Source organism: Dipteris shenzhenensis, chromosome 20 (genome assembly GCF_047967505.1).
Source record: "Dipteris shenzhenensis isolate YYH24624 ecotype China chromosome 20, Dip_SZ_1.0, whole genome shotgun sequence".
Taxonomy (NCBI): domain Eukaryota; kingdom Viridiplantae; phylum Streptophyta; class Polypodiopsida; order Gleicheniales; family Dipteridaceae; genus Dipteris; species Dipteris shenzhenensis.
Genome location: NC_141615.1, coordinates 46,154,174 through 46,167,321, shown reverse-complemented (window position 1 = coordinate 46,167,321; position 13,148 = coordinate 46,154,174). Strand labels below are relative to the sequence as shown.

Below are 13,148 nucleotides of genomic sequence, written 5' to 3'. Positions count from 1 at the left end.
CAGATGGGGCCTGCAAGGCAATGGAATATTTGAAATCTGAAAATGAGAAGCTCAAGAAGGAGATGGCAGCCTTACAAACTACCATACAGGGGAAACATGCTGAGTTCACACAGCAAATCACTAAGGGGAATGCAGATATGCTAGAATGGAAGAATGTGGACAAGAAGGGTGCAGCAGCCCCTAAGAAAGAGATCATCTCTGAAGCTCTGGAAGAAGAGAAAAGAAGGAGCAGCAAGGTCTTAAATGTCTTGGTCAGAGGCTTAACAGTTGGAGATACCCCTATGTCAGATGCCAAGATTTTGTTTGCCAAAATGGGAGTCAACCTCATATGCGAGACAGCATGGAGGGTTGGTAAAGCTAAGATCCCAACAAGACCCCTTGTAATGAAACTCCGAACAGCTATGGACAGGTCTACCCTCATGAGCATGAGGACAACCTTGAAGGGGACCAAAATATACTTGGATGATGACCTCACATTGCTGCAGCAGGAGCATCGGATAGAGGGAATGGTACAGGTTATGGTAGCAAGAGATGCAGGTAAATGGGCTGCCTGTAGGGATGGCAAAGTGATTATCAGAGAGAGAGCAGACAGGGGAGAAAGGGAAGGAAGAGAAGAGGGAGAAATAGACAGCACATGACAGTGTTAGACCCAGGAGACGAGAGCACCAGGAGGACTGAAAATGGCAGTCTCGAATCGCAAGGGCACCCTCTGGTCTGACCCAGGAGGTTTCCTGGAGACATACACTAACAGGGACATAGTCTTCTATACCGAGACACACGAGAGCCCAGAGAGAGGGCTACCCACCGTGACAGGATACACATGGGAATCTGCCCACAGGAAGGAACTGAGGAGGGACAGTGGAGTACAAGACTCTGGGGGTGTGACTGTCCTCTTCAAGTCAGCCCTCAGGCCACTCCTTTCAGTAGTTAGGAAAGAGGAACATGCACGGCACATGTGGATTAGAGTCCAGATACCAGAGGTACAACCGATCTTCATTGCGGTGTGCTACTTTCCTCCGGAGTCCGGATACATCATCCTATGCACGTGAGGTCGTCACAGAAGGGAACAGCCCGTATAAGAGTATACACGATGATGACACGGAGTTCTCTAGACACAGTAACACCCTCCTCCTTGGTGACTTCAATGCACGCATGGGGGATCACCAGGTGGGACTACATGACTTTGCGTCCGATACCTCATAGTACCAGAGTTAGATGCACTTGAGCTCGAGATAGTGAGACACTCAGCAGATGCCGCACACGTGACAGGGTGGACGACACCTACTTGCTATGGGAGCAGTATATGATCTGATCATATAGAACGGCCTTCAGAGATGGCCATCATCGACTCACCTGTTTCCCACATGGAGGGGGGACAAGCACAGTGGACTACCTAATGGGATCCCTTGCGTTCACATCTCAGATTCACGACTTTGTAGTATCCCCTCCCCCACTCGGGGCTGATCATTCATACCTAACATTCTGTATTTCCGCTACCAGGCCAGTCATAGAGAGAGCCCTCCATGCGCCCACCTGGACCCATGTTCACTTTGACTAGACCCTCGATCCAGTTTACATGAGTCACTTAGCTCGAGAGCTTCCGACCCTACACAGAGTGGAGTTAGACCTTGCTCAGGTTTCAGCCACTTTGGCTTCAATGGTACACGAGGCTGCCATCATATCTTTCCCAACGACTCAACGACCCACACATGCCCCGGTTGGGAAGATGGCTCAGAACCCTTGCTACGATGATGAGTGTAAGGAGATGAGAGCTCACCTCACACGCGAGCAAGCCCTGGGACACCTGACATCATCTGAGGCACATCGCATCTCACGTCAGATAACATGACGTAAGAAGCGGACTTTTCTCACTCGCAGGGTTGATGAGGTGGTCAGATCTTTTCGAGGGGGAGACCCGACTATCGGCTGGGGACTCCTATCAAAAGGGAAATGGCCCATTCCCATCACGGACCCAGAGATTTGGCACAGATATGCATGCTCCTTATACAACATCCAAGGTCAAATGCCACCAGATATGTCCTCTATGCCCATACCAAACTCGACTAAGCAAGTGACTATTCCTCAGGAAGTAAGTTGGTGCCATTCCTCTAGTCTAGTATCTTCCTACCACTATAGTTCAAGGAAAACGGGGAGGAGTCTGTGCCCAAGAGCAAACCGAAGAAGAAGATCTCCAAGCTCCAGCTCATCACCTTCTACGATCTCTTATTCCTTCTCAGCATCAAGGGAGCGATCTACACATGGTCAAAAAAGGAGATCCGAATCTAAAAGAAAAGATTTTAAAGAAGATGGCAAATCCAATCGTTTCACCACTGTTGATGATACATATGGTGAAAGTGAAAAAACTTTACAATTCATCCACCAGTTTGACATAGCTTTTATGACAAGACATTATTGAGAGAAGTCAAAGCTGAAGATAGCAAGTTTACATCGTACAATGGCTCATGCTTAACCATTGCTGGAGCGGAAACAGCACCTGGGACAGCATGTGAATAAACCTTGCAAGATATTTCACTTTTTGAATGAAAGTATGCAATTGCTTGGTGTTCGAAGGAGTAGACAACATCATCAATGCCTTCACTTTATCTGGGTCAGGTGCAATTCCATTTTCAGAAACAGTATGCCCCAAAATCTTGATACTACTTCTTGCCAAACGACACTTATTTGGATTCAGCTGTCCGCCACTTGCATCCACCCTTTCAAATACAGCATCTAGCTTTTGCAAATGCTCCTTGCGATTACTCTACACACAGATATCATCAATAAATACATTGCAAAAATTATCCAAATAAGGAGCTAGTACCTCATTAGAATTCTCCGGATAGTGAGCCGGGGCATTCTTGAGACCAAAGGGCATCCGCTTGTAGCAGAAGCACCCCCACGAAGTGATGAAGGTGGTCTTCAGTCGATCTTCTGGCTCTATAGCAATCTGGAAGTAACCCAAGTAACCATCACAAAGACTATACATCTCATGGCTGGCTACCCTATCTAATATGTCATCCATATGTGGCAGAGGATAGTGATTACACTTGGTAGCAGCATTCAAAGGCCTATAGTCCACACATACTCTCCATTTCCCTTTTTTTTTTTTTGGAACAATCACCACAGGGCTGGCCCAATCCGAATGCGTCACTAACATTATAATATCAGCTCTCAACAACTCCACTATCTCTGCTCTCAACAATTCTGTTTGTTCTGGGCTTAATCTCCTCATCTTCTGACATGCTGGCTTAGCATTCTCTTTTAACTCAATTCTTAGTGGCTTCCCCTGGAATCCCCTAATTTCTTCATACGAGGTGATGAACAAATTGGGGTACTTCTGCAACATCCTATAATATTCTTCTCTCTCTCCAAGAGTAAGATCTGGATTTATTGTATGCTGAATCAGTTCTTGTATAGGCTCATGAGCATCCCTGGGCTGCATGAATCTCTCCATTACCTCACTTCTATCCTCTTCCTGTGCACTGAGTTCAGTTGTGAGATCCACTTGCAGATTTTCCATCCTTCCTATAAAGGCTACATTAGCATCATCACTGTCTGAAGTAAGGCTGCTTTCCTCTTCACTGTCAGTATCACTTTCACTGTCCACCTCTACCTCTTTTTCAGGATCAAAAACTTCAGCATGACTAACCATATCAAACCGCATCCTCTGTCCCTTAGAGCTATGCACTGTAATCACTCCGTTTCTCCATTTTTGTATTGCTCCTACCTTCTGTAACCAAGGTCTTCCCAAAATAAGAGGATAAGCTCCCAAACCAGCCGGCATGACATGGCAATCTACCTTGCAATGAACCTTGAATGCTTCAATCTCCATTCCAGCCACAATTCCCACGGTCTTAACCCTAGCATGATTCGCCATTCGAATGCAGAACCTTGAAGCAGATGAAATCTATAAGCCCAATTTCTCCACACATGACTGTGCAACTACACAGATTTGAGCTCCACCGTCGACATAAGCCTCACCAAGTCCCACTCCTTTGTGATAGGCTTCTACTGAAGGCAAGATATCTAGAAGCTCAAAAACTGACATTAGTTTGATTGTTTCCTTCCAAGGGCTCCACTTACCAGGGTTTACTGCTCTTCTCCATTCTTTCTTCAACTTGGGACACAAGCTGATCATCTGACCAAATGTGATGTCAGGCTTCCGCTTGGAAAGATCCTCTACTAAATCATATTCTCCTTGCTCCTTCCCAATCGGATAGTCTAGAGTCTTGAATTTTCTTCTGGCTTCTTGACCCGTTTAATCCTCTTCCTATGGTAAGTAACCCCCTCTTTAGCAAAGGTTCTTCTTTCTTTGTACTTGTGCTTGCTTCATCTTCACAGTCTCTTTTCCCCAATGGCATGGCTGTCACCTCATCCTCTTCTAACCCAAGCAGGCTTACCACCTTCCCTTTGCCTTTTTCCTCAGCTGTAACCTTCACGACTCCACTATTACTTGGCTGGCTTGCGTCCTTCACCTCCACACTATGATCATTAGCTCGGTTATTTAATCCAGCCGGCAGAGAATACATTTCTCCACCCACCCCAGAAGGCTTGTCACAATGAGTACTGCAATGCCCCCATTCTCCACAGTTGTAGCACTGTACATTAGGCACATAACTCCCACGTCCACAGCCTGCTTGCCAAGGGTATGGAGCACCAAGAGGAGGCAGCCCTTCTGCTCCTCTCCCATTGGAGGTTCTTCCTCATCCTCTACCACTCATCGAGTTGGGATTGAGGTTTTTCATAAGCTCTGACATCTCTTGGAGTTCTTCTTTGAAGGATTCCTCTTAGTTAGGCTCTGTCTTAGATGGATCATCCTTCACAACAAAGGTGACTTGAGGTCTAGGCTGCACCATAGGCATTTCATTACTTAACTCAACCAGCCTCCTTTGTTTTCTCTCCTTTTCCCTGGCCTTCCTCACAGCATCCTCACAAGTGGGCAACTCCTTGCACTTAATCTTTATCCTTAATTCGGGCTTCAATCCTGAGACAAAACGATCCTTCTTGGTCACTCGGGGTTAAACCTCTAGCAGCAAGGCTGTTTGCCACTTATTCCACAACACAGTAAATCTACTCAGATACTCGTCCACAGTCTGGTTAAAATGCTGCTGCAAACTACACAGCTCCCTCCACATTTTATCAGAATCTTGGTTGCATGCAAACTGTGCCACAAAGGCAGCCCTCACCTCAGCATAATTCGGAGCCCTTAGTGCCCCGTCTTCAGTATGTAAACCAGATATAAATTCTTGCAGCCAAACACCAGACTCTCCTACTAGACAAAAGGTCAATATCTGAAGTAACACTGCTGGTGCATTCCTATCTTTGATCAGAGCTGTAAACTTCAGATTTTCAATAAACTTTTCAGATACCTTGGCCCCAATCCTAGCAAAGCTCTTCAATGAAGCAGCTTGCATAGGCTTCCCACACACCTGGACCCTTAACACCCATACACAAGGCAGAAGATCCCATGAGTCCTAAAAACTACCGGACCATTATGATTGGACATGTTATGTCCAAGATCTACGCATCAATACTCGACACAAAGGTTGCCTAGTTACAGAGCTTCGGAGATTCAAAGCTATGGGACAGGCAGGCTTCTAGGTAGATCAGGGGACCATGGACCATATACTCACATTCAAGGGGATCATTGAAGAGGCAAGGGCATGGAAAACAGAGATTGCATTGTTTCTTTGTGGATTTCTGCAAGGCTTTTGATATAGTGCCGAGAGCCCGACTCATCAGGTGCCTACAGGAGTTGGAATAAGATCAGAAAATCATCTGGGTAGTCATGGAACCTTATGAGAGAGTCTCAAGTAGGAGTTGGACTGGTGCAGGGTGGACAGAGGAGATCATGAGCACCATTGGAATCAAACAAGGTTGTCCTTTATCCCCGACCTTGTTCGGCCTCTAGATAGATGAACTTGAGACGTTTATCGAAACCCTGGGAGGGACTGGTTGCTTCAGATTACCTTTATATCCACATGGTGGTCCTACTATCTTCTCCAGCAGAGGGATTCTAGCAACACCTAGACGCACTACATACCTTTTGTGAGACATGACTTAAAGGTCAACCTTGGTAAAACCAAGGTCATGATCTTCAACACATCTCAAGCAACCATGCACAAAGTGGATTTTACCTTGGATGGGTTACCAATGGAGGTAGTTGCATCATAATATACCTAGTGGTCCTATTCTCCGGCCCGATCTTTACGATGCAACCAGCACTATAGGCTCGATGAGCCGGCAGTACGCCGCACTGGTCAGACTTGAGCGACAGTTCTTTCACTCTCACTTTCAGAACCCCATACCAAGTCTCTCCTCTTTGACTCTCTGGTTCGACCCACAGGTATGTATGGCAGCCCTTGGACTGATCTATCAAAGAGGGAGTGGGCTGAAGTTGAGAGGCTTAACTTCTCATGCTCTCACGGATGATCCGCAAAAGCATTCTATCAGATAGTTTTGACTTAGTATAGGGCATCCCTACTACAGCTCGATGCAGCATTCCAGGTCATTGCGTATCTTTTCCGCATTCGATAGTATGCATCTTGCACCACAAGGCGACGTAGGATTCCTTGGTTGGCTTTATGCTCCTCCATGACACTGGCAGTACAGGAGGATCAACGGTGTTGGTATGCACATACTTACAAATGGTTTGAGAGCCTTGGGGTCAATGTAGACAAGCTACTCCCTTGCCAGTTTAGTGTAGAGACCCCCTCTATCCCACTCACGTACCACAAGGTGACCTAGGTCATCCGAGAGGATCTCCTAAAGTTATGCACATTTAGGACTTGGTTGGCACCCCGAGAGCTCCCTGAAAAGCTCCCCTTCAGATGAAATGCTCCTTTGTCTCAACCTCCTGCATGTCACATAGTATGCATATGCGCCTCTCCCTGGGTAACCGCTTTGCTCGGCCGCTCTCGATACGAAGTCTGTGTGAAGAGACCCAGAATTGCCCAAGGGAGATCCTCAGCGAGTGGGGTAGGTGAATCCGCATGTATCCTAGTGGATCAATGAAACCCTCCACTGTGATATGTAGGAAGTGATCTCTGTAGAAGCCCAGCTTCACTGGAAGATCACTCAGGCCCAACCAAGTCCGGAATGTGTGTAGCCTCTCCAAACCAACACATTCTGCCTCTCTGAGATGTACTACCCAAAAGGGACCTCCATACAGAGCTGCTGGTCTAGCCAGTGAGTTAAAAAGAAAGGACTTCTATCCACATGCTGGAAAATCACCAAAAAAGAAGACATGCTTTCCACAAAATAATAGCCTTGAGTTTCCTCTGCTGATTAATCACCTGGACAAAAATATTGAGACTTTCCCACAATTTTCCTAGAAGGCTCAAGCATGCGCAAGGTCTAGAAGAGCTAAGAAATTTTCTACCATATAAAACATCACAAGTTGAAATAATATTTGCACCACGGGTCTTTTAAAACTCCATTCAATTGGTTCATTTTCATTTTTCCCAAATACCTCGCAAATCGCAATAATACAATGTCTAAAAAGGATCTTTAAAATATGTTGCAATCTGTCACAAGAATCAGTTCATAGCTTTGTAGCAGGATTTTCTAGCCAAGATGTGCAGCTGCATTGTATGCTTATGCTACATACATGTATAAATAGTTTGAGAATCTATCATAAAAATCGTTGGTGTGTATGCATGTGTGCATTCATGTTCCTCGTCTTTCCTTCGACCACAAGGAAGGGGGGGGATATACGTATAAATCGTTTCACTGAAATTTAAAGAGAGAGAGCTTTAGAATTTGACAACTACAAAGAGCCCATAATTATGTAACAGTTGAGTTGTAACATTCAAATATGATCAAAACCATAGCAACCAACCTTCAGAAAATCACCCTCCATGGTCCGTAACAGCTCTTGAACCTATAGCATGGTTCGAATTGATCATTAGGTATAAACCACAAAATTTTGCAGAGGTTGTCACCTCTCTCAGCATAGCATATTGCAAATGCCTATCAAACCAGACTTGTAAGGTGTGAATGTCCCCACAAGAAGTTCTTCACACATATCAAGAACATCAGTGGTGCAAAAGCATGGTACATCATACAGGTCTGATCCAAATATGCAAAGTTATTTTGTGGAGACAAAATACCACTACAGCAACTTTTTCCCTTTCTGAAGCGTAAGAATCTATTAGAGTCTTTCATGCATACCTAGATGTGAAGTCTCTAGCCAACAACTTTGGATAATTTAATTTGATACTAAAATGCACATTCTAAAAATAATTTGACAAATATATCATGATAGGTCTTTTGGGCATTAAACAACCATTCAAGTAAAACAATGTAAACACTCAACCACAAAATATGTAAGACATGAAAGCCATCATAGAACATGGCACTTCTCTCATGCCATGGTAGTTCTCTTGTGCTCTCAGAAATAGAATGATCCTTGGATGTGGCATGAATTTTACTTGTGACATGTGCTAGTATCACTCCCTGGCACATAGGAGGAAGTAGGTGGCACACACTGCACAGGTACACCTAGTTCAAACTTTGGCTACTATAGGACAGGCATTGTGCATCTTTGAGCGTTACGCCAGCCATAATCACGGAAGCCTAAGGCTTGGTTATGGTGAGGCGGGAGACCAAGAGGTCTCGACAACACTTGCATTTTAGTAGGACCTAGAGGGCTTGGGTCTAGGGTCACCTAGGCTTAGGCATATAATCGAGGAGGTGCTTAGGGAAGCCCAGGAGAGAGCTTAAAAGGAAGGGTTCCCTTGAGAGACACATGGCACCAAAATGAATGGCCAAGTGGCAATTGTTCTAGAGGGAGCTCAAGAAAGGAGGTTTAGAGAGAGGAACCTCATAGTAGAAGAGAATGACGTCGAGCTCAAGATTGGAATCCGTGGCTGGGTGGTCAATGAAAGAAAGCGAGAAGACAAATCCAAGGCCATCGAGCAAATCTCAGGGAAGTGGCAATCATATTTTTCCAAAGCTGAGTTGAAAGCTGAATTTGACATGACAGATTTGGGCATGTTAAATTTTCATTTGGGGATCCAGTTTATACAAGACAAGTGTGGCATCGTTATGTCTCAATCCAAGTATGTGCAAAAGCTCTTGGATAGGTTCAACATGCATGATTGTAAGCCTATAGCCACTCCCATGGAGCCGGGGCTGAAGCTTACTATGTATGATGCAGGTGAATCAATGGATGTCACACTTTATAGCTAGGCTATTGGATGCCTCATTTATTTGTGCAATACTAGGCCCGATATTTAGTATACAATATCTCAGGTGAGCAGATATATGCACAGCCCAAAGACAACACATTGGCAAGCTGTAAAACGCATCTTCCATTATTTGCAAGGGACAGAGTCTTATGGCTTGATGTTTCCCAGGGGGGGTGACTTGCAGATGCATGCTTGGAGTGATTCAGATTAGGCTGGAGACTATGATACCAGGCAATCCACTAGTGGTAATTGTTTCTTTTCGGGCAAAGCTTGCATTTCTTGGCTGAGTAAGAAGCAATCTACAGTGGCTACTTCCTCATGTGAAGCTAAGTACACGGCAGCTTTGACAACGACAGTTGAATGTGTTTGGCTGCGACGTTTGTTCGCTGATCTTGGTCTCTTATTGGAGGGTCCTTCTCCAATTCTCACTGATAGTCAGAGTGCTATAGCAGTGGCAAAGAATCCTATGTTTCATGCTCGCACGAAGCACATTGAGGTTCGTTATCATTATGTCAGAGAGAAGTCGCATGTAGGGGAGATCAGTATGATCTATGTATCAACACATGACAATGCTAGACATCTTCACCAAAGCACTTCCATGTGAGAAGTTTGAGGCATTTCGCAGTGCCCTAAACTTATCTCCTTTTAGTAATTGATCACTGCCTTGTACACCACATTGGCACTACAGGGGGGTGTTAGAATTATTATCATATTCTACGCCGTGGCCAATGTATTGTAATAAGTAGGTTAGGGGCATTTTTCCCTCTATGAGTTTTTCACCTAACCATAGTCTAATTCCTAACTACCGTTAGTGGATAAGATAGGGTTTTGTCACTTAGACAAAACCCCTCACTTCTCTTTTGTACTCACTTCATTTCAGTCCACTATTCCTACACTTGCGTTCAGCTCACTCTCTCTCTTGCATATCACTCTTGCTCTCCATTCTGCTCACAGAAGAATTACAGATATTCTTGGGTTTGTCTGGATTTTATAGGAGATTCATCCAAGATTATGCTAAGATTGTTGTTCTGATGACGGACCAGCCTAAGGGGAAGGGAAGTACCTTCATACGAGATGAACCTCAAAAGAGAAGTTTTGAAAAATTAAAAGTAGCTATAGCAACAGCTCTTGTCTTAAATGTAATGGATCCCAATGAACCATTTGTGGTTGAGATAGATGCCAGTGATTTTGTTGTTGGGACGGTACTTTTACAAAAGGGTCAACTAGTGGCTTTTTAAAACAAGAAGTTAGACCGTGCTCAACAGAATTACTCGTCATATGAGAAGGAACTGTATGCTATAGTCCATACTTTGAAGAAGTGGAGGCACTATTTGTATGGTGCTAAATTGAAGATCATCTTTGATCAAGAAAGCATTAAGTGGATTTGCAATCAGCCAAACCTTGAAGGTAGAAAAGCTAGATGGGCTGAATTAATGCAAGAGTTTGATATACAATTGACAAATCGGAAGGGAAAATTCAATGTGGTAGCAGACTCCCTTAGCCGAATGCCAATTGTAATAAATTGAGTTTTACTCAATTTCAGAATGATTTCCTAGAGTCCTTAAAAAGGAAAATGTGAGTTTTTATCCTCACTTCTCTGAAATATGAAATAGGGATCCAACTAATCAAGAGGCTTTCACTGAGGAGTCACATGGAAATGGTGACACATCACAGATTGGTGATAAAGGACTCAAAGTGGAAAAAATATACTATTGAAGATGGCTACCTGCTCTACAAGGGTAGAATATTTGTCCCGGATAATAATGACATTAGGCGTCAAATTCTTTTTGAGCGTCATGATAGTTTGAGTGCTGGACACCCGAGAATTCAAAAGACGTATGTAAAATTTTTCCACCTGGAATAGGTAAGGACGTCCAAGACTATATATTGAAGTGCCAAAAATGCCAGGTAAATAAGGCTGAACGCCTTAAGGTAGGAGGTCTCCTACCCATTCGAGATTCCATCTGGCAAATGGAAAAGCATCTCCATCGATTTTATTGTGGGATCACTTAGGACACAGAGGAGACACAACTTTGTGTAGGTAATTGTGGATCGGTTAACCAAGATGGCTCATTTTATTCCTGTCAATGAAGATGTTAAAAGTCCAGAATTAGCTAGGCTATTTGTGGAGCATATTTATGTGAGAAGGGGAGAGAGCAACAGTGAGAGCAAGAAACAAGAGAGTGAGAGAGCTGAAAACGTAGTTGCAATTAGATGAGAGTAAGATACAACTGAATGGAGTGATGGGTTTTGTCTAAGTGACAAAACCTTATCACTTCACTAACCATAGTTAGTGAACTAACTGTGGTTAGGGAAAAAAACCTCTAAAGGAGGAAAAAGTGCCCCTAACCTACTTATTACATTACATTGGTCACTGCTAAATAATAGCAATAATTCTTACACCCCCCTGCAGTGCCAATGTCATGTACAAGGAAATGATCAATCACCAAAAGGAGATAAGTTTAGGGCACTGCGAAATGCCTCAAACTTTTCACGTGGAAGTGCTTTAGTGAAAATGTCTGCAACATTGTCATGTGTTGACACATAGGTCATGCTAATCTCTCTTGCATGCAACTTCTCTCTAAAGTAGTGATAGTGAACCTCAATGTGCTTCGTGCGAGCATGAAACACAGGATTCTTTGCCACTGCAATAGCACTCTGACTATCAGTGAGAATTGGAGAAGGACCCTCCAATGAAAGATGAAGATCAGCAAATAAACGACGCAGCCAAACACATTCAACTGTCGCTGTCAAAGCTGCCCTGTACTCAGCTTCACATGAAGAGGCAGCCACTGTAGATTGTTTCTTGCTCAACCAAGAAATACAAGCTTTGCTCAAAAAGAAACAATTGCCACTTGTGGACTGCCTAGTGTCATAATCTCCAGCCCAATCTGAGTCATTGTAGGCATGCATCTGCAAGTCACCCCCCTTGGGAAACATCAAGCCAAAAGACTTGGTACCTTGCAAATAACGGAAGATGCATTTTACAGCCTGCCAATGCATAGTCTTTGGGCTGTGCATATATCTGCTCACCTGAGAAACTGCAAACTGATTATCAGGTCGTGTATTGCAGAGATAAATGAGGCATCCAACAGCCTGACTGTAGAGTGTGACATCAAATGATTCACCTGCTTCATGCATTGTAAGCTTCAGCCCCGGCTCCATGGGAGTAGCTATGGGCTTACAATCCTGCATGTTGAATCTGTCCAAGAGTTTTTGCACATACTTGGATTGAGACATACCGATGCCACTTTGCTCTTGAGTAAACTGGATCCCCAAATAAAAGTGTAGCAGCCCCAAATCTAACATGTCAAAAGTGGTCTGCAATTCAGCTTTAAAATCTGCAATATTATCTTCATTTGACCCTGTGAGCAGTAAGTCATCTACATAAAGAATGATGACTAAAATATCCCCCCCATCCTTCTTGATGTAGAGGATGCTTTCAGTTGGACTGTTGTGCAGCCCCTTGCTGGTCAGAAAGGCCTGAATCTTTGCATACCATGCACGTGGGGCCTGTTTCAGCCCATACAAAGCTTTATTTAGCTTGCATACCTTAAGTGCATTTCCTGAAATTTCAAAGCCTGAAGGTTGTTTGACATAAACCTCTTCCAACAAGTCTCCATTAAGGAAGGCTGTTTTTATTTCCAACTAATGAACATTCCACTGAAATTTGCAGCCATTGCTATGACTGACTGGATGGTTGTCATTCTAGATGTAGGAGCAAAAGTCTCCTCATAGTCTATGCCCTTTTTCTTATCCTTTTGCGACCAGCCTTGCCTTATACCTGCTAATGGTGCCATCTGGCTTTCTTTTAACTTTGAAAAGCCACCGGGTGGCAAATCGACAACTTCCCATGTCTGATTTTTCTTAATAGATTGCAACTCGTCGTGCATGGCATTCATCCAATGCACATTATCCTATGCCTCTTCAAATGTCTCAGGTTCCTCTTCATCAAGA

The 13,148-nt window shown here is 44.1% G+C and overlaps 1 protein-coding gene across 2 annotated transcripts in view; it reads right to left on the bottom strand.

Moving 5' to 3' along the window:
- Nucleotides 1–13,148, bottom strand: part of LOC147889739 (vacuolar acid trehalase) — a 106,132-nt gene that overhangs the window by 57,724 nt on the left and 35,260 nt on the right. The window contains exon 4 of one of the 2 annotated variants that reach the window (XM_087391731.1): nucleotides 7,841–7,882. The exons of the other annotated variant lie outside the window; for it this stretch is intronic. Coding sequence (XP_087247857.1) covers nucleotides 7,841–7,882 — 42 coding nt within the window. The remainder of the gene's footprint in view (nucleotides 1–7,840; nucleotides 7,883–13,148) is intronic. 2 annotated transcript variants of the gene reach the window in all.